The following is a 24,977-nucleotide window of genomic DNA, read 5'->3' on the forward strand; positions in this document are numbered from 1 at the left end:
ATATATATATATATATATACTGTATATATATATATATATATATATATATGTATGTGTAAGACTTATGTTTTATTTTTGGTTTTTTTTGGGGAGTACACAATATGATGTGAGCATGTTTGTTCATATTGCACAGCGTTAACATTATAGTATAGTATATTTTTATCAGACGTTAAAGATATGTTCATAGAATTGCCTGGATGAAACCCTGATTTTAGGCCTCTGTGATTTACTGTCTCACTTCAGCTGACCTTGCACCTGCACTGATACTAAGTTGCTCTTTTGGTTCACATGGCCTTCAACATGTTCTTTTGATAAAAAGACACTGAATAATTACTTTGTGACTCAATTAAAATATGTTTAGACTTCGACTAGTTGGCATTTTTTCCAGGGAGAGAAAGAGAGGATCACTGGTTAAAAACTGTACAAAAATGTAAACTAAGAGTGAGATATTCAGATCTTCTGCAGGAATCTCGGCTTTGTTGTCTCCACCAAAAGTCTAATTTTGGCATCTGGAACTCTACAACTTGAGTGTTTCTAGCTGTATTGTAACGCAACATGCATGCTAATATGTCCAAATCCAAAAACGAATGATTTGCTGCTGGTGAGTAGTCATTTCTCAGTACATAAGCATTCATTTAGACACTTATATCTGAGGCTATTTACAGTGCACTTATTACAGGGACAGTCCCCTGCAGCAGCCCCGGGTTAGTTGCTTTGCTGCATGGCGGACAGCAGTGATAACCTCTTGTGGGAAGCTCGTGTATTTTTCTCAGATTTTCTTGGATTGAGTGATTACAGCTTCTGTTTTCTGCTGTCTGCTTTTTCTTCATTAGCGTTTCAGTAGGATTCTTCTGCTTTCAGGAGGAAGCAGAAGGGTTTTTAGCTGCCGTGGTTTGAGCACAACCACATTAGGGAGGATCACACACATAAACACCCACAAACTGAAATTACCCCTGCAGCAGACGTCTATATGCAACCGATCTGAGAGAACTGAGGGATAATCTTGCCCTTCCGCATGGTTTGGGGCTCTATAATGATGCTCGGTAGTTTCTGGGTGGCTTTCAGCTCCCACCCAGTTTTAATAACAGGTAGGACATCGGACTTGGTATATTTGTTATCAGTTAGTAAAGATCAAGGACTTAACTCATACTACAGCAGCTCTCTGCTACTTAAAGTTGGTTGCCTACTAAATATAAAACAAAACGTATCAGGTAATAATAACATGGTACTGAATATTTTGTTCATTCACATACATACTAATAAAATATGCATTTTACATCCAAGTCACTTACATCCAATTATAAAGATAATGACAAATAAATATGTAAGCACAATATAAATATACGTTACACCTAAGTTACATATATATTGGTCAACCAAATGTGCGAATAAAAAGCTCAGAGCTCTTTAGTCTCCAAAAAAGTTGGAGTTTTTGTGAAAACTTATTTCAAAATCTAAATTTTTTATGAAATAACGTGCGTAAAAACATCTTAAATAAACAACTGGAATATAATATATTATCTAATTAAGCCTGAATAAGTTTGACTTTTTTAGCCTACAGTTTGCCAACATAACACAGGAACAAATAAAACCTTTCTGTAGCCTGCATAATGTTGTTTGTACAACTTTTAGTTCTTCTGTTCACTTTTATTCAACCATACAGACCACCCAAGAACCAGGGTTATTGTAGTTAACTTTAGTTAACTAGTTATTTTTTAACTGAAATGAAATGAAACTTAAACATTTCTTATTTTTGTTTAATTTAACTTGGAAGTACTAAAATACACTAAAACTAATGAATAAAAATTAATAAACACCACATATATATATATAAAAAAACTAAGATTAACAAAAATGATAAAAACAACAAAACTATTAAAACTTTAAAATGAGAAGAGAAAATATAATAATCAAATCTAATTCAAAATGTTAAATAAAGCTACATTAGCATATACTAAAATAAACATGTCAAGAAGCACTCATTAATTACACAGACAGGAGTTTTCCCAAGCAAGAGTCATTCTGTCAGCTGGTGAGTTACTAATTCATGACTGCTGCTTGATCACGTGACAACATTCTGACATCACAGATCGGCTGGATTTGATGTGCTTGAGTGAGTGTGTCAGCTGGTGATCTATGCCTCGACTGACCCCTCCCCCTGCTGGATGTGGTTGGCCAGCTGGTGTCCATGGAGACGCAGCTGTGGAGTGGGTGAGAAAGACTGGAGACCCCAGCACTCATGAGGGACGACATCTGCCCTGTAACTTCACTATGTTCACAGATCTAGGTATGGCACACACAAGCACTTTTCACAAGTACAGTATATTTTGGTGATTTATGATGTTTTTTTGTTTTTTTTGCATATTTTAATGCACAATTCTCATGTTTTTGTTTGTGAGGCTGATTAGATAAACTATTATGTAGCATAAAAAATTGACCTAGAATCTGTATTCCTTCTTAAAATGTTGATTTGTTTCTTCATTTGAAAAGATGAAAATTAATAGCATTCCACTTGCTCACCAATGGATCCTCCGTAGTGAACGGGTGCCGTCAGAATGAGAGCAAAAAGCTGTTTGCAAGAAATAAATCCACCATTCAGACATTTTTTCATAGGCTATTTTGGCTAGAAGTTAAAAAAAATGGACTTGATGGACTGGAGTGGTGTGGATTATTTTGATGTTTTTATCAACTGTTTGGACTCTCATTTTGACGGCACCCATTCACTGCTGAGAATCTACTGGTGAGCAAGTTATATGCTGAATTTCTTCAAATCTATAGAAACAAATTTTTTGGATGGCAAATTTTAATATTTGAGTCAAAATGTTGAGAATATAGAATTATTATTCAGTTAATTGCAGTAAAAATGTATGTCTAATTATTAACTACATTTAATTACCCCCCACCCACACACACACACACAAATAATATGGGTTAATATGCAACCCTGTTTATGCATCATTTTGTTATGAATGTTACAACTCTTGAAATGTTAACACCCAGGAAATACTCTTTCTACAGCATGGTAGGAAAATAAGTAAATAATTTCATTTTAATTTTTACAAATATTGTAGTACTGACTGTATTCGTCAAGCTCTTTTAACTATGTATTCTAAGAAAACATGATAAAAGCAATATATTTCTTCAGTTTAGGGCAAGTAATAACAGCTACTTCTGTTTGGTGAATAATGTAAAATAAACACTAAAAAGAAGATTGAATCTAAAAACTAAAATATATACTAAAAAGAGTGTGAATCATGGTTTCATATACTAAGTATCAACAACTACAAACCACTTTTTTGTCCCAAAGTAGCTAGATTAATTTAGGTTACAATTGCAACCCTATAACATGCAATCTTGTCATTCATTCAGGGTATTTGTATTTTCAGACATTTTTTCATAGGCTATTTTGGCTAGAAGTTAAAAAAAATTTTTTTACTTGATGGACTGGAGTGGTGTGGATTATTTTGATGTTTTTATCAACTGTTTGGACTCTCATTTTGACGGCACCCATTCACTGCTGAGAATCTACTGGTGAGCAAGTTATATGCTGAATTTCTTCAAATCTATAGAAACAAATTTTTTGGATGGCAAATTTTAATATTTGAGTCAAAATGTTGAGAATATAGAATTATTATTCAGTTAATTGCAGTAAAAATGTATGTCTAATTATTAACTACATTTAATTACCCCCCACCCACACACACACACACAAATAATATGGGTTAATATGCAACCCTGTTTATGCATCATTTTGTTATGAATGTTACAACTCTTGAAATGTTAACACCCAGGAAATACTCTTTCTACAGCATGGTAGGAAAATAAGTAAATAATTTCATTTTAATTTTTACAAATATTGTAGTACTGACTGTATTCGTCAAGCTCTTTTAACTATGTATTCTAAGAAAACATGATAAAAGCAATATATTTCTTCAGTTTAGGGCAAGTAATAACAGCTACTTCTGTTTGGTGAATAATGTAAAATAAACACTAAAAAGAAGATTGAATCTAAAAACTAAAATATATACTAAAAAGAGTGTGAATCATGGTTTCATATACTAAGTATCAACAACTACAAACCACTTTTTTGTCCCAAAGTAGCTAGATTAATTTAGGTTACAATTGCAACCCTATAACATGCAATCTTGTCATTCATTCAGGGTATTTGTATTTAATTTTGTTCAAATACAGTGCTGTTTAAATGATGTTTGATGTGCATTTCTCCCACCAATATTTACAATTGTGCATGATTGATGTGGACTTTTAGTCTCAGACCATTAGGTATATCCTATAGAAAACCACATCAGTTAAAAGTAATTGGAGTCAGATGGTCCTTCCTGTTCCATTCAACTCATATATGCTGGTTCTTTTATCTGGCGTTTCTTTTATCTTGTTTGTACAGGTACCCTAAGTCCTTTGTATTTTTAGGTGAGCTTTGATATTTTGAATTTGAAGTCAAGCGAATGCAATCAGAAACTGGTCTGGGATTAGGAACTCTGAGAGAAAAAAACGAGATTTGTACAAATAATAGGCCCTAACAGTGTAAAGCTACAATGGGGACATTTTGAGCTCAGCTGTTTGCTGTCTGAGAGTGAAGATGGGCTCTCTGTCATACAGATGTTATTGTTAAACGCATGAATATTAAGCAGATCACCGGCGAGTCTCTGTGTTTAAGTATGCAGCACGCGCTCCAGCAGGTGTTTTCGCGGGAGATGTGGGAGGAGCGTGCGGGTCACAGAGCTTTAATTCGGCCTAATTTGCAGGTCAAAGCGAGATGGCACGCTCTCATCCTTTCTTTTCATCTCTCCCGCTCGTTTTCGAGCCGCTTTTGTTCTGCCTATGTGGTCTTGAAAACATTCAGTCCCCTCCCCTCCCCCGACGCCATTTTCTTTCTTTCAGTTGTGCTTGCAAAGGCAATTTAAACAAACCACTAATCCTAGTATTAGGCTGACGATGTCTGGGCTGCGGACAGTATGATACCTCAAATCGTGAGGTTTGTGTTATTACCTTGGTTTAAAATAATGTTGCCATTTTGATGCTAAGTTCTAACGTGAAAGATAGTCAAAATATTAACAATTATTCCACGATTTTTAAAATGTATTTAAATGTATTTTTATAGCATAATCGAAATGTTTTCAAACATGTTTTCTTGTAAACATTGTTTTAGTTGATAATCTGTGTCCTCGATTTCTCTTTCCATTCTTTTAGTCCTTACACACACACACACACACACACACACACACACAAACACAAACACAAAACAAAGGCCAGTGACACTGTCCTTGAAAAAGTGACATAATTTTGGTGAGAAAAACTCAAAAATATTTGCCTCACATATTCCATCCTATTATGTATAGCCTATATTATCAGGGTTATTATAGTTAGCCTATAGGTTATGTAAAAGTAAAATTGAAACTATTGGGAAAAATTGTTTGAAATAAAATAAAATAAAAGCTGTAAAAAAATCGAGTTGCCAAGGCAACATTTCTCATTTTAATTTAGTTTAACTTGTTGCTACTAAAGTAACTACAAATAAAGCTATATAAAAAACTATAGACATAAAAAACTACTAAAAATGACAAGAACACAACAAAAGTACTAAAACTTTAACAAAACAAAAAGTTGAGACCCTTAAGTAATGAACAACTTTAATTTTGAACTACTTTTTTTTGTAAATAAAACGATTTTTGTGTTTTTACAAGAAAATGCTGTCGGTCTTATTAAATATTTAATTAATGTGTTTCTTGCCATTTCTTTATAATTGTGACATTTCCTAGCAATTTCTGAGTACAAATGATTTCTACACCATTTTTTTTCAGTGTGCTTTTACATAATTTCCATACCATTGTGTTATCAAGAGTTTCTGTTCCTGAACTTACCCAGAAAACAGCATTCATTTTTAACTACAAAGCTCAAATGGTATTACTTAACAAGAATGACCCAAATAATACTGTTATGCTGGATGTGTGTTACTGTAAATCTACAAGATGTTTGGTAATAGTTGTGATTTTCTGTGTCACAAGACCCCAGTCAACAGTGTATGCTTGTAAAGGTATTAAGAACAATAGACTTATTTTTAACTATTATATCTTAAAATATAGATAATATTATATCTATTATATCTATAGAAAAAAACACAGATTAGACGAGACACAACTTAAGTTTATATGTACACATTTATTAAAGGAACATCTTTACAACAATGACAAATATGGCTCAGGATTGTGATTTTGCTCAAGAAAATAAAGCTAAATTTTCAACCACAAAATACACATGAAATGTAAATGTAAAAGTGAAAAAACAATAAATAAATAACTTAGGTCATTACAAAATATATACATGCTGATATATATATATATATATATATATATAAATAAAACAACAATAAATAGGCTTACTTGTCCTGACTTTAATTTAAAGTTACTTATCAGTTGTAAACTGTAAAGAGCAACCAGGGCTGCTTCTACATGTTTAAATGGCACATACAGCAGTGAATAAATACGATTCCAGAATCACATTATCACGCAATAACTTGAGTCAGACTCTGAGACGTCATTACTTCCGGCCTTTTCCCGCCACCACTCTGTGACGCACGCATTGGTGCGCTTTTTTTCTTCAGAAGACGCGTTTTTATTCCAAGTTTCCGCTTTCCTTATGAACACTGTCCGTTTTCTTCCTCTTCCCATAAAAATCTACAAGAAAACAAATTCACGACATTAAAACACGAACACTGTGTTGTCATTGTTCTGTTATAGGCTATATGACTAGTATTTATTTTATAGCAGTATTATTGGGCGCGTATTGTTGAGTTAGCGTTACCTGTAATGCGCATGTCTACGAGTCTCTTGGTCTGGACGCGAGCGACTGTTTTGCGAGATAATTTTCTTCGGTTACACTTGTTTATATGGTTCCTTTGGTTCAAAATCTTCATTGAACGACCCACACATTTTGGGGCAACTTGGGGGATTCTTTCTGTCGTGGGCAAGTCCACAAAAGGCCTCTTTGATACGGCAGTCGTTTCTCTGTAGAACCGCGGACAGTCCTCAGCTCGACTTTCCTCCCATTTTAAATCCCCATCCAGCGGCTGTCCTTCGCTGAAGTTAAAGTTCCACCTCAGCTGATCTCGTTCAGATATTTCGCGAAGTTTGGAGGATAATTCTTGCCTCAGCTCGTCGTGATCCACCGGGCCGAATAGATTTCTGCATGTTCCCGTGCTCTTCAGTAGAGGAAGCATCTCTGCGCTCCTCTGAGGAACAGTTTTCGGTGGAGCCAGTCTTTCCCTGGCGATGGTGGAAAGCAGGACGGCAGACATCGTCGATAGCGGACAAATCCAGAATAAAATGGGCTAAATAATTTTAAAAAAGGGCAAAAAAGTCAGTGTGAATTACAACACACGTCGTTATAAATCGTAAAGCTCCAGATCTGGCCGTGATTTAATCTCGACAGATTTAAAGTCCTGCGCCTCAGCGGTGTAAAACTACACGCTCTACTCCTATTGGTCAACATCCCCCGTCCTTTTGGTTCTGTTGTTAGACCCGCCTCTACTCCTCTGTGATTGGTTAGACCCGCATATATTCTGTTGTGATTGGTTGTGCATCGTTGCCTTTCGCTCTTCGTTTAAATGTATAATTTTAGCGCTTTTTCCCCCGCCGCTCACATTGCACCACCCGGAGTAAAATACGCTAAACTAAAGATAACCGTCTAATTAAAAACTAATTATAATCCAATACATCAAAACGATAGCCATCAAAAAGTGTTCAGTTAGATGCTTAAAACTTATTTTCTAAAGAATATGTTGTAGGTAGGCCTATATGTGTGTAGCCTGTCATATACAAAAAAATAATTTGACGGTTTGATTGGAATAATACACAATAAAAACATTCTATTCAAGTGACATTTATTTCGATTTCTCATCAAATTGTCTCTTATTTAATTTTAACACGTTCTTCACTGACACTGTTTCGTCCTTTGTAAACAAGTAACTACACTATCAATTATTTTATTATTATGTTCATATAATAACAAAAAAAAAATTTACAACGTGTTTATTTCACACTTTTTAAGACATATAATAATTTATATTTTTACTATGTATTTTTATATTTTAATATTAAAATATGGGTCTGGGACAAGGAAAAAAAAACAATAGAATCTGATTGAAGATTGAAGTATTTAAAAGTAGCAAATCTAAATCAGTGCTTTATTATATTAATTGATATTACCGTAATATGAAGTTAGAAACTTATAATAAAATCATGAAAGCATAAACTTTCCAGTTCAGTGTTAATTTGACCTTCGCATAACAAAAAGACAAGGGTTGAAATCTTGTAGCAATAAAAATCAACCCCTGAGTCAAGAGTCTGTAGTTGAGGGAGAGAGAGAAAAAAAAAGAGAAATGAATCGTTATAGTTGAGCTTTGTGTCTGTGAATAGTGCAACAGCGCCCCCTTTTAATCACAGTGTAGTATTACGTTAAATAAACTTTGAGGCAAATCTAAATAAGATCAGATAAGAAGTTTATGGCCTTGTTAATTGCTGGCTTCACTCATCATATTTATATTCTGTAATCTGCATGTATTAGTGGACAAATGAGTCTGAATTGGAGTCTAACAAATACACACAAATCTAGCTCTGCAACAAGCACATATAACAAGGTTTATTATGAGAGAGACACAGAGTTAAGGCTTAGTAATAGTACAGTTTAACCCTTACAATTATAAATAAGTGAACTGAGCTCTGCTGAGAACCACTGACATGTTGAGACTGACTGAGTGCTGTATTTGCGCTGAATCTGCTTCCTGTAAAAGCTTTTAGAGTTGTAAACAGAAACACCATTACTACGCCAAAGCAGGAGATAATGTGTTGTGCATAAACAGACTGCTTACATAATGTATGGATGTTATCACAGTGTTGTCGTCTATTAGTTTTAAAGTTCCTGGTTTAATGTACTTTCATGGTCTCCTGTGATCATGTGATGGACATTTCTTATGATTATATAAAGCTTTCCACCACACCTAATAACCTGTCATCCTGTGTTTAAACCGGTTAGTCTTTATTTGAAAGATTGTTAGTGCGCTCATGTTTAATAAACCCGTGTGCATAATATAATAGATGTATAAAGTATAGACTCGTATAATATACTTACAACTATTCGTACGTTACACATTTATTAAATGCATATACATAAACAATAAACAATAAATACATAGTGATGTGTTCATCACTGATTGTGGATGCAGAACAGAGCGGCATGTTGTGCGCATGCTTTGATGACCAAACACACACATTTGTGACGCCGCCTTGAGGGATGAGCGGACATGACGCCATGCCCCGCGACCTTACGATGGTTATATTTTTCTGAAGCGCATGAGAGGTGCGCGTGCGCCTGCTGCACTCGGTAAAATCGTTTTATTGGCTTTCAGAGGATGGTGCGTTCGCGTTGCGTTCATATATGAAGCTTGAAGAGGTCATTTTCCTGCCGGTTCTCAAAACCTCGCGGTTAATGCGCTCGCGCTCCGTTACCGGCTAGTGATGGGACGCGCACGAGCTCGTGGCTTACTGTGATTTGAGTAGTTTTATGTTTTATTCCAGGTTTAAGTCTCCGCACAGCTGCGCTGGTTTAGCTAGTTCAGGTGAGTCTTTGTTGGTTTGGGTTAGTTATTGGGTTGTAGCGATTTATTCTGGTTTAGTTAGTTCAGGCTTAAATCTCAGCGCAAGTGAGTTGGGTTTGGGTTGGTTAGGATTGAGTTTTAATTTCAGGCGAGTTAGTCAGGATTAGTTTGGTTGTAAATCACAGCAAGGGTATGGTGGGTTAGTGGTCAGTTTAGTTGCAGGTCAGTTGAATCAGTTCAGCACAGGTCTATTGGTTAGGTTCAGTTTGACATGACAGGTCAGCTGGGTTACAGATAGTTCAGGTGTCAACTAGGTTTAGTTGTCACAGGTGTCTGTTAAGTTTAGGTTGGAAGTCATATGTGTGTTGTGTGAGGGTAAGTTTGGTTCATGTGTGTTGGCTTTAGACAGTTGTCAGGGAAATCACAGGTGGGTTAGGTTTAGTTTAGTTCAGGTTTAGTTTAAGCTCTGCCGTGATGGCTAAAGGTGAGTGGAAGAGGTCAGGCACAGATGATATCCAGTTAACTGGCCGCTCTGAGTGTGAAGTGTTCGATGATGGAACCAACACGTTCTTCTGGTGAGTTCACCCCACTCATGTTATGGTGATGTTTATGTTTATTAACTGATTGTGTGTTCTTTGATTTCATTGCCTTTCTGTGGTGAATGTGTGTAGGTAGGGATATGATGTTGTGTGTGTGTGTGTGTGTGTGTGTGTGATGTCCAGAGGCTGTTCAGCTTTGCTCGGCTTTTCTCTTCTGCAACCTCAGCAGAATGACACTCGATCAATTAAAGACTTTAAGACGGACAGATGCTGTGGAAGAGACTCTTTCTCTCCTAGTCTCTTAAACCGAACTGTAAAGAAGAAAAACACGACAGATCGGTGTATAGATTTATAAACGTTAAACGAAGAGTGACATTTGATATATTTCATAATATCACAAAGAATCCCAAATTACTAAAATAATAATATTAATAATAATGTTTTTGTTAATCTCAATAATTATAATATTAATAATAATCTTAATAATTATTGTGTTGATAATATTCATAATAATAATCCAATAACATTTATGCTAATTGTCTGCATAAATTGTTTGTTTTAGTTTTCAGCCAATATTCAGAAGTTGTTTTTGTTTTTAATCTTGATTTTTAATGCAGTAATTAATGTAATCAGATTACTATAAATCAAATGATCGTTGTTAATATTTATGATGATGATGATGATGATGATAATAATAGAAATAGAAATCCAATAGTACTAATTGTTTTTCTTTGTTGTATTGTAAATTGTAAGGCCTAAAGTGATGATTTTCCCAAAATACTATATATATCATATATATTTAGTTATTTATTTATTTAGTTGTTTTGTTATTTTATTTATTTATTTTTGTTCAAAACAGTAGTGTTGTCTTGACTTGACTTTTTTGGGTGAAGTACCCCTTTAAATGCTATGCTTTTCTCAATTAAAAGGCTTTGAAAAGTTATTATTTAAGGCTACCTTCATTTTCTGTTTGCTTTTATAGGTAACAGCCATAAATGTTGAGAATAAAAACTTGACCTCTTAAAGGTCAAATTGCCTCTTGAAAATCAATTCCAAGAACTGGATTTGCTGTAATAAACTGCTGTACTGATCTCTTCTCTCTTCCCCGTGTGTGTGTGTGTGTGTGTGTGTGTGTGTGTGTGTGTGTGGAGGTGTGGTTGTGTTTATGATCAACCTGTATACCAGCTCAGCAGGTTTTGAATGTGGAAAAAATCTCAAACCAGACTTCTGCCAATAATGTTTGAATGCAAGCACTGTACTCTTGTTTCATCTTTTTCTCTGCAGGAGGGCACATACTGTGACCGTGCTGTTCATCCTGACATGTGTTCTGGTTTATGTGACACTATTGGAGGAGACGCCACATGACACGGCGTACAACACTAAAAGGTATGACTGGCATGCAGTCTGTGTGTCCTTTACCTTTAGCAGAGACCAGAATTCAGTTCACAGCGCCAGAGAATGACACGCACCATTTCCTCCTGAGCAGAAGCTAAAGTTAAAGTGGTCCGATGTGGACAGAAATGCCACATGGCTGTAGCTGGGATGGCCTTGGCAAGTGGCATGCTTTCTATTGGCTAACAGGATTGTGTGTGACATCTGCTGCTGATCACAAAGTCCAGGTCACGGACTGACCTGCTGTGCTTCAACGCACATGACCTTTATCAGAAGAAAGAGCAGCTAGTATTTCAGTATAAATATACAGTGTGTAGATTTATTAGCAGTTCTTGCTAGTTTTGAACCAACCCCAAGTATTGATCTTTGTGAGACGACCACCTGACACACTTAAATAACTAAAGTCGGGTTTTGATTAGGGCTGCACGATAAATCGCATGCGATATTTAACGCGCATCTTGGTCAGTGAACTACGGCTCTGTGTAGTAAATACTGCTCCATCTGAAAGCAGGTGATGGAGATTTACCGCTGATTACAGAACCGGCTTTACTGACAAGATGCGCATTAAATATCGCATGCGATTTATCGTGCAGCCCTAGTTTTTATTTATTTTGAACGATAGTTTATAAACCTTTAAAGACAGACCTACTGCAGGATTGTTAATCGATGAAATATGTTTTTGTTGATGCCATCAGCCCTCATTATTTTGCGTATTGCTTAAAATCATTGATTTCCTGGTGAAAAAAAAACACATTTCCCATGATTCTGCAGCGACTCTTCACCAGTCATAGAACTATGGAAGTCCATTTCCGTCACTGAATAAAAAATGCAATTGCGCCTTTTCATCTCATAATTCAGACTTTTTTTTTCTCAGAATTGCATCATAAATCACAAACATGCAATTCTGAGAAAGTCTTACTCGCAATTATCCTTAAAATTGGACTTTACAACTCGCAATTGCAAGTTTATTTTTCTCAATTGTGAGAAAAAAGTCAGAACTGTGAGAAACTTGCATTTGCGATTGCGACTTTATATCTTGCAATTCTGACTCTATAACTAGCAGTTGCAAGTTTATATCACACATTCCTGGAACCAAGGTCACTAAAAATGTGGGCGGCCATTGTTTCTATTCATTCTTCTATTCTATTCATTAGCATTTGCCTAGCAATGTCCTAGAAACACCATGGCAGCGAATTTTACACCGAAAGAACCACTCACATTTTCTCCAGTGTGTTTGTTTTTAATTTGTGTATTTTTTGTCTTTTTCAGAGGAATTGTGGCCAGTATTCTGGTGTTCCTTTGTTTTGGAGTAACACAAGCTAAAGATGGACCCTTCACACGTCCTCACCCAGGTCAGACCAGTAACCTTTACATGATCTAACCCTAACTGAAGTCAGAACAGTAACCTTTATTCAGAGATGATTTAACCTTAACCCAGGTTTCACATCACCTTCAGGTCAGCTTTGAGAGGCTGTAATTGTGAGGTCTCCTGCTGCTGTTGAGGTGGAGTAGCTAAAAGTAGTGACTTAACCACAGGTTTCAGTAATGTGACAGTCACTCAGCTGTTTTAAGAATAACACAGCTTTTCCAGTAACACGCTTTCCAACAACTAACAGTGATGCGTGACTAAACAAATACATCATTGTTTTTCACATTGCATTACAATTGTGTGAGCTGATGCAATCATCATATAGTCTTCTAAAGGTGCCTTGCAAGTCATGTTGAGAAGACTGATTCATTTGTCTTCTCAGTCATTTGAGTCACTCAGTAGTGTTCCCAGAAGTCTGTACATGGCATTTTATGTTTTCTTTTGTGTTGCAGTATAAAGGTAAATAATTCAACTGCAGATGATCCCTTTTTTAGAATTGATTATGTAGGAGTTTTCAGAAGTTATTTTTACCGTAAATTAAGGCTGCACACTTAAGAATAAATAAATAGTGGTATAAATATTGTAATTGTAATTTTACAGTTCTGTATAGTAAATTTTATCTTAAATATGTTTTTTTTTTACAGTGAAATGTTACAATAATTTACAATAATTTTATAGTGTTTACAATATTATTAATAATTCTATTGAGTAGTAATCAGCACCCTAATATAAATAATGTTAAGTTTGTTTTATTTCTATATAATCGTACTTTTTGGACAAGTTCTGCAGTCCTAAAAAAAAACAAGATTTTTTTTTTCTTAAGTCACTCAGGGATGTGTTCAGTAAGGTTTTACCAGAAAAGACTTTAGATTTTTTTTTTTTTATCATATGTTAATTTAAAAAACCTTGTGTTATTTTATCTGCTGTATTTTTTATTTTGTGTTTGTAACTCTTTTATTATTCCAACTCCGTTTTTGCCATGAAGATAGCCTTAGATGCTGACATGGAAATAAAATTAAATAACTACTACTACTACTTTTTTTGTGCAGCCCAAAATTACATTTAAAATTGCAGTTAGAATTTTTATTGGGAAAAATGGCAATGTGCATTTCGCAGCCCTATTGTAAATTTGTGTTTGAGTTTGATGCTTTCACTGTAAATCATCTTTGTGTGCCTGAGAAACATAGCTTTTGTAGTAGCTGCTACTTACTAATTTGTAACATAGCTAACTAATCAAAGACGTAGATTGACAGTAGTTTAACTTCTTTAAATTATGAGAAGATAAGGTACTGTATGAAGTAGATTTCTGAGACCGTTTCAACATAAGAAACAATGAGTATACTTTCATAGCAACAGTAACTCACAACTCCTCCAAAACACTCTCTGTTGATCTCGCTGTTATGAGGGCTGACTTGCTTTGCTGGACGAGCTGGATCAGAGCTTTCAATGCATCTCTCACAGAAACCTGAAAGATAATTGAAGGTCTCCTCCTCCGGTCATTGAAGCCTCTCAATGGCACGAGATAACAGACAAATGTAGACACAAATTATAAGTTGGGCTAAAGGACCTTGCACACTGAGTCCGAAATTTTTGTATGCGTTTTTCCGTTTTTTTTTTTCGTATTCTCATCCTTTCCTATCAAAATGCTTGCTACGGATGCGAAAACGCAGAAAATCGAACCTGGTCCAAATTTTTTTATGACGGACGAAAGTTTCGGAGGCAGTGTGTAAACGTGATTGACACAACGTGAGGTCGTATTTATTTTTCAACGTGCGAAAATTTCGGATGAAAGATTCGGACTCAGTGTGCAGAAACCTTAACTGTCACAGTGAGTGGTGTTAAATTTCAATCCAGTGAAGTATGTGAGGTCGTCTTAATCTCAATTCCTTAATTCAAGCATGTTAATTAAAAAAAAAAAAATGGTGTTTGCGTTTCTTTTTTACATATTGACCAAATGCTTGATTATTGTATCTGATGGCTCACAGAAACATTGAAAAAGCTTGAATAATTGCTATATTTATGTTGCTGAAAGAAAAATATTTTCTGTAATTTTAAAATAGTTCTATAATACATTGGCTTTAATTGTATTTTTTAACTGAAATTGTATTGTTATTGAGATTCATTTATAATTTGTACTATTTTGAGTTTGCCATGAAAATAATATTTCTGATGATATGGCAAAGTAGCCATACAATCTTAAATAATCAACACACCCCAATAACCCAAAAGCAGATGAATTGTAATAGTTCAGGCGTGATACAGAAAACAAACATTTCAATCATCCAACATAAACCCCCCACAATTCTATAGTTATTTGTATATTAGCGCATCAGTATTTTTAGTGCTTTTATATGTTTAAATGAGAGTTAATGTTTATGGGTAAGTGTTTGTCTTTGCAGCATACTGGCGTTTCTGGCTATGCGTTTCTGTTGTGTATGAACTCTTTCTCATCTTCATCCTGTTTCAGGTTTGTTATCAGCTTCAAAAACACAACTTTACATATATTTTGTCCATATTGTGTCATATTGAAATTTCTGATTTGTCTTTCAGACAGTGCATGATGGCAGGCAGTTTATGAAATACATTGACCCAAAACTTGGCATCCCTCTTCCTGAAAGAGGTTATGGCGGGAACTGCCTCATTTATGACCCTGGACATCCTGCCGACCCCTTCCACAATATCTGGGTATGTATTAAAATCAATATTAATAAACGACATTGACACTGGTAATACAGATGCATCCGTTACAGAGGGTTGCGCATATGGCTAGTCACTTAAATATCCATCTGATCATTCATCACAGATTTATTATGCATATACATTGTTACAGATAATGTACAGTCATTTGTGTATGACAATAACCTCTGTAATGATGATGACTGTCTGACTGTACATTATCCTACTCTTACATGGTTATTTTCTAAATAAATAAATAGACATGAAATATCGATATAAATTGAAATATTATTAAGAGGATACAGTGTGATATTAGAGACATAAAACTAGCACAGCTATGTAGAAACAACATGAATCAGTATTTAATTCTGTAATTTGATGTATTTCCAAATCAAACCGAATATTTAAAAAAAATTTAATATGAACATTTTTTTTCTTTAAAATAACATGCACTGATCAATTGGTAAGGCCAAGGTCATTTATTTAAAGAAATAGAGCACATTTTAATTTCATGTTGTATTTAATACTTGAGTTTGATTTTGCAGCAGGAAAAAATTTGGGTTATTTTTATTATTATTTTATTATTTTCCCAACAGGACAAAATGGATGGATTTGTTCCTGCCCATTTTCTCGGCTGGTACATTAAGGTTGGTCAAAATCTGATCTGTGAACGCGCTACCACACACCTAAAATCAGCAGATGGCATCAAAAAACTGAATTAGAAACTATTAGTTATGTGTTTTATGTCTGTGTGTGTCAGACGCTGGTGATCAGGGACTGGTGGATGTGTATGATCATCAGTGTGATGTTTGAGTTCCTGGAGTACAGTCTCGAACACCAGCTGCCCAACTTCTCTGAGTGCTGGTGGGACCATGTGAGTAAAACAAACCAAATACACCCTGTGAATCATGCAGATAAAACAAATCCTCATGAAGTGACTCTCTCCTGCTGCAGTGGATCATGGATGTGTTGGTGTGTAATGGGTTGGGCATATACTGTGGCATGAAGACTCTCGGTTGGCTCTCCATGAAGCCATATCAGTGGCAGGGATTGTGGAACATCCCAACATACAAGTAAAAACACGATAAACCTCTGAAAAGACGTGTCTGCAGGTCAAACACACTGAACTGTTATGACATTCTGCAGTTTTGTGTTTCAGGGGGAAAATCAAACGTATTGCCTTCCAGTTTACCCCGTACAGCTGGGTGAAGTTTGAGTGGCGCCCCGCTTCTAACCTGCGAAGATGGCTGGCGGTGTTGGGTATTATTTTCACAGTGAGTCACATGATCAGTACATGCAATCACTGCACAATGATTTTGAATGAAAAATGATGCCATTTTCTTTCACTTATTTGCAGTTCTTATTGGCGGAGCTGAATACGTTCTATTTGAAGTTTGTGTTGTGGATGCCTCCTGAACATTATCTGGTGCTTCTGCGGCTCATCTTCTTTGTGAATGTGGGTGGAGTGGCTATGCGAGAGATCTACGACTTCATGGATGATCCGTAAGTTCACTCTAGATCTGTTGTCTATGTAGGCTGCTACCTTCTAAGACAGCATTCTGGCTTAAAGGAACAGCTCACCCAAAAAAGAAATTTTACTCAACTTCAGGCCATCCAGGATGTAGAGGTGTTTGTTTGTTTCATTCTTACATCACATTACATCACTTGCTCACCAATAATCCACACGATTCCAGTTCGTCATTTAATGTCTTGTGAAGTGAAAAGCTTATTATAAACATGCAGATTTTTGCTTCACAAGATGTTAATTGATGGATGGGAGTCGTGTAGATTATTGTGATGTTTTTATTAGCTGTTTGGACTCCCATTCTGACGGCACCCATTCACTGCAGAGGATCCATTGGTGAGCAAGTGATGTAATGCTAAATTTCTCCAAATCTGTACCGATGAAGAAACCAACATCTACAGTACATCTAGGATGACCTGAGGGGGGTGAGTAAACTTTCAGCAAATTTTCCTTTTTGGATGAACTATTCCTTTAATCTGACGCAAGCAGCGGTTTCGTTAACATCTCAATCCAGTGGAAAGTTGATTTGCATGTTGCTAAGATAATGATTTGATGCTTTTGATGCACATTTATTGGGTGAAAGTTAATTTGTGTTTAAAATCAGTTTCCCTCAATTCTTCCTTCTATTTTGGAAGTCATTTACAAGATTTTTGTTGTTTGGAGTGGCTTTTTTTTTCATGTTAATGAGGCCTAAAAATATGACCTAGTTAGGCAGCTCACTAGGAACTGGGTTTTTTTCTGTGCTGCCATACATTTATTGTGTGTTAACTGTGTTTGTAGTAAGTAAATCTAATGTTTCATTTGGATTCTAGGAAATTCCATAAAAAGTTGGGCCAGCAAGCGTGGATTGTGGCAGCCATCACTGTTACGGAGTTTCTGATCGTGGTCAAATACGATCCCAACACCATCATGCTGCCAATCCCCTTCTTCATCACACAATGCTGGATACTCGGAATCGTCCTCATCCTCATTTGGACCTTGTGGCGGTTCTTCATCCGGTAATAAACCTGCAAATCATCTCCATAAGCACGATAGCAAAATAAAATAATTTTTATTAATAGGGCTGGGACAATAAATCGCTGCATCGTGATTCGTGGACCGATTCTGAGATTTTCGGAATGCAATACGATTCTCTCTGGAATCGATTCTGAGCTTAGTTTTTAACAGCAGATGGTGCTCTAGGCTAGTTTTTAACTGCACTCTCAAACGCTCATGGAGAAGAACCCTTGTGTGTTCGGCTGAGTCATGTAAGTGGTTATGTACTTGCACCTCAGCTTTTATGATGTGAGATTAATGTAAACAGCCCACTATGAACATCCTTGTAATTCGCTTCAACTGTAGGAATTATTATTTTATGTTCAAGTGTTTTGTGTGTAAGAAACTGGAATCAAGCTAGAGTATGGCTGTTTCTAAAGCACACGGTGCCATCAGCTGTTCAAAACTAAGCTCAGAATCGATTCAAGAGAGAATCGTGATGCATTCGGAAAATCTCAGAATCGATGCAGAGTAATTACTCGATTTGCAATGCATTGATTTATTATCCCAGCCCTAATTATTAATAATAAATTAATTTCTTGCACAAAATATAATTTTCAAGCTTTCATTGGAAGATAAATCATATCCAAATAGTCAAAATGACTATCAAGGCTCTTTTCAGAATGGTATTTACATGTATACTGCCCCAGTATATACTATTCTGCTTATAATTTTTTTTAAGAATAATGTGTATTAGGGTAACGGTACACAAATATGACAGTTCGTTACGTACCTCGGTTTTAACGTCACGGTTCGGTATGATTTCGGTACAGCAGGGGGAAAAACTAAACTTTTTTTTTTTTTTAAATGGTTTACTGAACAAGTTGCTCTTTCTTTAAATACATTCAGTTATAGTTTAAATTTTCTTAGTGATAAAAATCTACCTCAGCTCATGCTTAAAACTGGGAGCCCTTTTGCATTATAAAGGTTACAATTAGGCCTAACAACTTTACCCAAACTTAAATTTAATTGCTATTTATTTTTAAATAGATGATCAACACTCAACTTAAAAATAATAATAATAATAAATAAAAAATTAAAAATTGTATGCAGAAACGGTTCGGTACGAATACGTGTACCGTTACACCCCTAGTGTGTATATATATGTGTGTGTGTGTGTGTGTATATATTATGAGAATTTTGTTTAAGTTTGTTATTTGTAAAAATTGATATACACACATTGTAGATAATCTGCAACATATATGTATGTATATATGCATATAAAATAAATGTATTTATTTAATTGTCAGAATCAGGAAGTCATCCTAAAAAAAACTGCTGCAGGTGCAATATTATATGCTGCAAAAATAATAGTTTGGTAGCGTATTGTATATATTAATTAAAGATTTAGGAAGTGATTAAATGTCCTGACTAACATGTTAACTGACCAAGTGTTCTGTGTTGACAGTGACATCACACTCCGGTACAAAGAAACACGCCGGCGCAGACAGGAAGGGTCTTCAGAGCGGGACAGAGTCCCTGGACACGCTGACGGCAGCAATTTAGCCACATCAGGCCGTAGCAAACTAAACGGCAGTATGGACACGGTGCGACACAGGAAGCCATGAATCCATCCTTCCACACACAAACAGCCGTGCACTACACATCGCAACTGGACACACGTTTGTGTTTATAATCCTGTTCAGATCATACCAACGCTCATGGTGTCTGTCGAGCGGCATCCAGAGAGATGATGCCATCATTTTCTCTCCCTGCGGAGAGGGTTGTTGTGTATATTTAGGAAAAATATGTCTTTGTAGCTGTTACATAGGTGAGGCATTTAGGGTTCGGGGTTCACTGTCCCTCTGGTTTTGGGTTTATTGATCGGTGCTATGCAGGAAAACACATTTCGATGCAGAACACTATGCAGTGAACTAACGGTAGAGGAAGTGCACATACAGCCATTTATGAATAAAACTATTGTTTTTAAGTTACATTTAGTGGGTAGGAACACAGGAAACATCCTGCTTGAGCTACAACACTATATTTAAAAAGCTATAAGAATGTAATTATTTAATCTGCTGTGTCCTTCTGCTATGCTTAGGATGCTAAAGGGAGTTAGCGTGCCTGTTACACAAGCACCTCACACAAGGACAATCCTTCTGACCTGTTAAACACGAGTCAGTGCCATGACTGGACCAAAATCGAAGAACTTTACTTTTCGTTTGCATGCGTGAATGTGTGCACGAGACCATAACGGCCAAAACATTCATCATGCTGATGCTGTGTTTATTTCTGCAGGGAAACCACAGATAAAAAAAAAATAAAATCATCAGGAAGTCATCCCAAAGTTTATGCGGTAAGTGTATTGGGCCGTTCGTGTATCTGGTCACAGTGAGTGGGGTTGTGTGCTGTTGTGGCGTGGTAGTGCGTCTGTATTCTGATAATGTGCAAGTCCAAAAACGGCCTGATCTGATGTATCAAACGCCATAATAATCTTACTGTGAATGTAAACTTCTAGCACTAGTTTGACTTCAGCGCCAATGCCTGAGCTGTTACTGAAGGTGTTTAGGGTTCGCTTTGATTTAACTATGAGGGGAAAGTTAAAATCGCAGTATATGTTCTCGTCCGAATGATCAGGATTATCTCTCTCTGAAATCTTTGTGGGACCATTTGATGATCTGTCTGCCTCTGCGTATAGTGGTTCATGTAAACATGTTACATAGAAATGAACAACTGAGTTCATATTTTATAATGTTTTCAATAAATAAAAAAGGAGTTCTTTAACTGTCTTTTTAATTTATGAAATGCATGTTACATTCATATTGGCTGTTTTTAGGAAAATTAATATGTAAGCTGAAGTCTATGAAAAGTGAGCTTATTTGATTCAAAGCACTAGCAGTTTTGATTTCAGGTAAGCCTTTTTTCGTCTTTTTCTTCTTAGATTCATGTAAGAAATTGAGTTAATTTGTATTTTTATTTTTTTTATTTATGCTATAATCAAGAGCCAAACTTATTTTGCAATCAAAAGACAAACTTATTACTGTTATTATTTTAGTTTACAATTGTTTGAAACTGTAATTTCCAAGAAAAATGATTCGGGTAAGAAATCTCTAGTTCTCTTTCTTCCTAAAATCGCTTTTTACCCCCTGCTTTTTTTATTATTATTATTTAGTTTTAGGTACCCCAAGTTAACCATATTATTAGGCATTGTTGACCGATTTTATTCGTTGCTATCCATATAACCATATTCATGTCAATATTATTAAACCTAGATTACATTAAAACTACATTTCCCAGCGCACCGTGCCTGTAGTCAGATTGTAGTCCAGAAGCTGCTTTGTAGTCCGGAAGTGTTGCGTTCACTGTTTTGGGGTCGGAGAGCACGAATGAGGTAGTTAACGTTTAACTTGAGTTGTAATCCTGTGACAGATGGCGAATAAATCGGATCCGGGCGCTGTTCGCTTCTGCTTTTTGCACGCGCCAGTTTGTTGGTCACAGAATAAGAAATAAAGCACGCCAGGATGGCAGATAAAGGATTGCTGAAGTGGACAGTTATCGTGCTCACATGTCAACATAGAGACAGTGTTTATGCCTTCCAGAGAGGTGAGTTCATCATTTATTCTCATCGTATGCCTGTGCTGATTTATTAAAAAGAGGGTATATGTACATTTCTTTGAGTTTTTATTGAATCCATTTGGGCAGCCTTGGAACGTCACGAAACAATAACATAATGTTTAAAATACATAGATAATTACAAAAAAAAGAAAAGTACTATAGTATTACTCTGGGTTGTTTGGGACTTTATATTATGGTAATACCAAAGTATTCTTTAAAGTATCTTAAATTAAGTACATGAATTTAGGTGCCATATTATTATACCAAATTACTATATGGTATTATCATCTGATGCCATCAAAGTACCGTGGTATTACTATCTGATGCTATCACCGTACCATGGAACCACCACAGTACTTGGTTGTAAAAGGGTCTAGATCTCCAGACCAGGTGTAGGTAGATCTCATGAGGTTTGTGTGTGTTTCAGAGCTGGAGGTGCGTCAGAAGCGTGGTGTTCTCCCGGAGGATGCCCTGCTGCTGACCGTTCCTGACCCTCACGCCCGGCTGGGCAGCGGTGGGGCCACACTGAACGCCCTGCTGGTGGCTGCAGAACACCTGAGCGCCAGAGCCGGATACAGCGTGAGCTTCACATTACAATAGAGGGCTCTGTGTGTGTGCAGATGGTTGGAGGTTTGGAGAGGAATCCTAAAGGATGTGTGCAGGATTGCCAAAGGAAATTCTTGAACCTAAAGGACCCATATGGGATAAAGATCCTTAAAGATTTATACTACCGATCAAAAGTTTAAAATAATTAAGTTTTTTAAATATAAAAAAGCTTTTTATTCTCACCATGACTGCATTTATTTGATTCAAAATGCAATAAATCATTAATGCAGTGAAATATTATTACAGTTTAAAAGAACTGTTTTCTACGTTAAATGTAATTTATTCCTTTTCAGCATCATTACTTCAGTCTTCTTGAAATTTGTACTGTTTAAAATTGTTATTAATATCATAGAAATAATAACGCCACCATAGAAATAAATAACTGTTTAGGATATATTAAAATAGAAATGGACAATTCTGTATACTGTACATCCTTAAATGAATATACAGGTGCATCTCAATAAATTATAATGTCATGGAAAAGTTCATTTATTTCAGTAATTCAACTCAAATTGTGAAACTCGTGTATTAAATAAATTCAGTGCACACAGACTGAAGTAGTTTAAGTCTTTGGTTCTTTTAACTGTGATGATTTTGGCTCACATTTAACAAAAACCCACCAATTCACTATCTCAACAAATTAGAATATGGTGACATGCCAATCAGCTAATCAACTCAAAACACCTGCAAAGGTTTCCTGAGCCTTCAAAATGGTCTCTCAGTTTGGTTCACTAGGCTACACAATCATGGGGAAGACTGCTGATCTGACAGTTGTCCAGAAGACAATCATTGACACCCTTCACAAGGAGGGTAAGCCACAAACATTCATTGCCAAAGAAGCTGGCTATTCAGAGTGCTGTATCCAAGCATGTTAACAGAAAGTTGAGTGGAAGGAAAAAGTGTGGAAGAAAAAGATGCACAACCAACCGAGAGAACCGCAGCCTTATGAGGATTGTCAAGCAAAATCGATTCAAGAATTTGAGTGAACTTCACAAGGAATGGACTGAGGCTGGGATCAAGGCATCAAGAGCCACCACACAAAGACGTGTCAAGGAATTTGGCTACAAAAGTTGGTTAAATGACCATGGTGTTGGTGTGCTTGACTGGCCAGCAAACTCACCAGACCTGAACCCCAGAGAGAATCTATGGGGTATTGTCAAGAGGAAAATGAGAAACAAGAGACCAAAAAATGCAGATGAGCTGAAGGCCACTGTCAAAGAAACCTGGGCTTCCATACCACCTCAGCAGTGCCACAAACTGATCACCTCCATGCCACGCCGAATTGAGGCAGTAATTAAAGCAAAAGGAGCCACCCGTTTACCAAGAAATTTTGGAGCACTTCATGCTTCCTTCTGCTGACCAGCTTTTTGAAGATGTTGATTTCATTTTCCAGCAGGATTTGGCACCTGCCCACACTGCCAAAAGCACCAAAAGTTGGTTAAATGACCATGGTGTTGGTGTGCTTGACTGGCCAGCAAATTCACCAGACCTGAACCCCATAGAGAATCTATGGGGTATTGTCAAGAGGAAAATGAGAAACAAGAGACCAAAAAATGCAGATGAGCTGAAGGCCACTGTCAAAGAAACCTGGGCTTCCATACCACCTCAGCAGTGCCACAAACTGATCACCTCCATGCCACGCCGAATTGAGGCAGTAATTAAAGCAAAAGGAGCCCCTACCAAGTATTGAGTACATGTACAGTAAATGAACATACTTTCCAGAAGGCCAACAATTCACTAAAAATGTTTTTTTTATTGGTCTTATGAAGTATTCTAATTTGTTGAGATAGTGAATTGGTAGGTTTTTGTTAAATGTGAGCCAAAATCATCACAATTAAAAGAACCAAAGACTTAAACTACTTCAGTCTGTGTGCATTGAATTTATTTAATACACGAGTTTCACAATTTGCGTTGAATTACTGAAATAAATGAACTTTTCCACGACATTCTAATTTATTGAGATGCACCTGTAGATTTCATATTTGTAATCTTATTCAGCACTGTAATAGTTGTGTTCATGATAAATTACCAGAATAGAGTTTTCTCTGTACTGTCTTCAATTCATAAGGATCTTCCTCTAAAATATACTTAAAGTCCCCTAAATGTGCATGTTTGTGTTTAGGTGGTGAACGCAGATGTTCTGGATGAAGCTCACATTCTCATCCTACACACGGTCTGTAATAAAAAAAGCATTTTAGATGAAGATTATTCTCAAACATGTGCTAATAGGTGTATGTGTGTTTCTAGGGCAGAGATTTCCCATGGGACGGCTGCAGCAGGGCTTTCTGCTGGATGCCTGTACAGAGATCAGATGCTGTAGAAGGAGCCGTTTGCTGTTTAGACCTGCTGTTAGACTGTCTGTCCACAAAGGTGAGCAGAACAAATGCACAGTTAGGCACACACAAATATACATGAATTCATGCACCTCTCGCTCTCTCTCTCTAACTATATACACTAGTCAATATTTGAAGTGGATCAAAACCTTTCATCAAAGTTAACCTAAAACCAAAATGCGTTCTTGTCTTAGGACAACTTTGATGAACTTTTTTGATCCACTTCAACTGTTGACTAATATATATATATATATATGTATGTATCTCACAGAAGTGAGTACACCCCTCACATTTTTGTAAATATTTTATTATATCTTTTCATTTTTCTACACTG

At 36.2% G+C, this 24,977-nt stretch overlaps 3 protein-coding genes across 5 annotated transcripts in view; 2 read left to right on the forward strand and 1 right to left on the reverse strand.

The window, feature by feature from the left end:
• Nucleotides 1-6,395: 6,395 nt before the first annotated feature.
• Nucleotides 6,396-7,466, reverse strand: LOC107673252 (cyclin-dependent kinase inhibitor 1C-like). The gene is made up of 2 exons (XM_016466772.1): nucleotides 6,820-7,466; nucleotides 6,396-6,692 (listed from the first exon to the last, which is right to left on the reverse strand). Exons 1-2 carry the CDS (start codon nucleotides 7,310-7,312, stop codon nucleotides 6,631-6,633), a joined length of 555 nt encoding a protein of 184 aa, XP_016322258.1. The 5' UTR covers nucleotides 7,313-7,466; the 3' UTR covers nucleotides 6,396-6,630.
• A 1,836-nt stretch (nucleotides 7,467-9,302) lies between these two features.
• ptdss2 (phosphatidylserine synthase 2) lies at nucleotides 9,303-20,406 on the forward strand. Its single transcript, XM_016466821.1, has 12 exons — nucleotides 9,303-10,185; nucleotides 11,434-11,535; nucleotides 12,811-12,893; nucleotides 15,310-15,377; nucleotides 15,461-15,595; nucleotides 16,183-16,233; nucleotides 16,347-16,460; nucleotides 16,541-16,659; nucleotides 16,746-16,860; nucleotides 16,944-17,089; nucleotides 17,924-18,109; nucleotides 19,555-20,406. The coding sequence occupies exons 1-12, from the start codon at nucleotides 10,085-10,087 to the stop codon at nucleotides 19,712-19,714; spliced, it is 1,380 nt and encodes a 459-aa protein (XP_016322307.1). The 5' UTR covers nucleotides 9,303-10,084; the 3' UTR covers nucleotides 19,715-20,406.
• A 1,035-nt stretch (nucleotides 20,407-21,441) lies between these two features.
• Nucleotides 21,442-24,977, forward strand: part of fcsk (fucose kinase) — a 16,305-nt gene continuing 12,769 nt past the window's right edge. For all 3 annotated transcript variants that reach the window (XM_016466782.1, XM_016466780.1, XM_016466781.1), the window contains exons 1-4: nucleotides 21,442-21,692; nucleotides 22,132-22,283; nucleotides 24,433-24,483; nucleotides 24,558-24,680. In XM_016466782.1, the coding sequence (XP_016322268.1) occupies nucleotides 21,611-21,692; nucleotides 22,132-22,283; nucleotides 24,433-24,483; nucleotides 24,558-24,680 (408 nt within the window). In that variant the 5' untranslated portion in view covers nucleotides 21,442-21,610. The remainder of the gene's footprint in view (nucleotides 21,693-22,131; nucleotides 22,284-24,432; nucleotides 24,484-24,557; nucleotides 24,681-24,977) is intronic.

This window comes from Sinocyclocheilus anshuiensis, unplaced genomic scaffold, assembly GCF_001515605.1.
Source record: "Sinocyclocheilus anshuiensis isolate Anshui unplaced genomic scaffold, SAMN03320099.WGS_v1.1 scaffold68, whole genome shotgun sequence".
Classification (NCBI taxonomy): domain Eukaryota; kingdom Metazoa; phylum Chordata; class Actinopteri; order Cypriniformes; family Cyprinidae; genus Sinocyclocheilus; species Sinocyclocheilus anshuiensis.

Excerpts from the sequence above, each read along its gene's own strand:
- LOC107673252 (XM_016466772.1), bottom strand. The coding sequence starts at position 7,312 with ATGTCTGCCGTCCTGCTTTCCACCATCGCCAGGGAAAGACTGGCTCCA. Across the intron at positions 6,693-6,819 it reads CGTAGACATGCGCATTACAG|ATTTTTATGGGAAGAGGAAG; the intron begins GTAACGCTAACT and ends GTTTTCTTGTAG.
- ptdss2 (XM_016466821.1), top strand. The coding sequence starts at position 10,085 with ATGGCTAAAGGTGAGTGGAAGAGGTCAGGCACAGATGATATCCAGTTA. Across the intron at positions 12,894-15,309 it reads CTTCACACGTCCTCACCCAG|CATACTGGCGTTTCTGGCTA; the intron begins GTCAGACCAGTA and ends TTGTCTTTGCAG. Across the intron at positions 18,110-19,554 it reads TTGTGGCGGTTCTTCATCCG|TGACATCACACTCCGGTACA; the intron begins GTAATAAACCTG and ends CTGTGTTGACAG.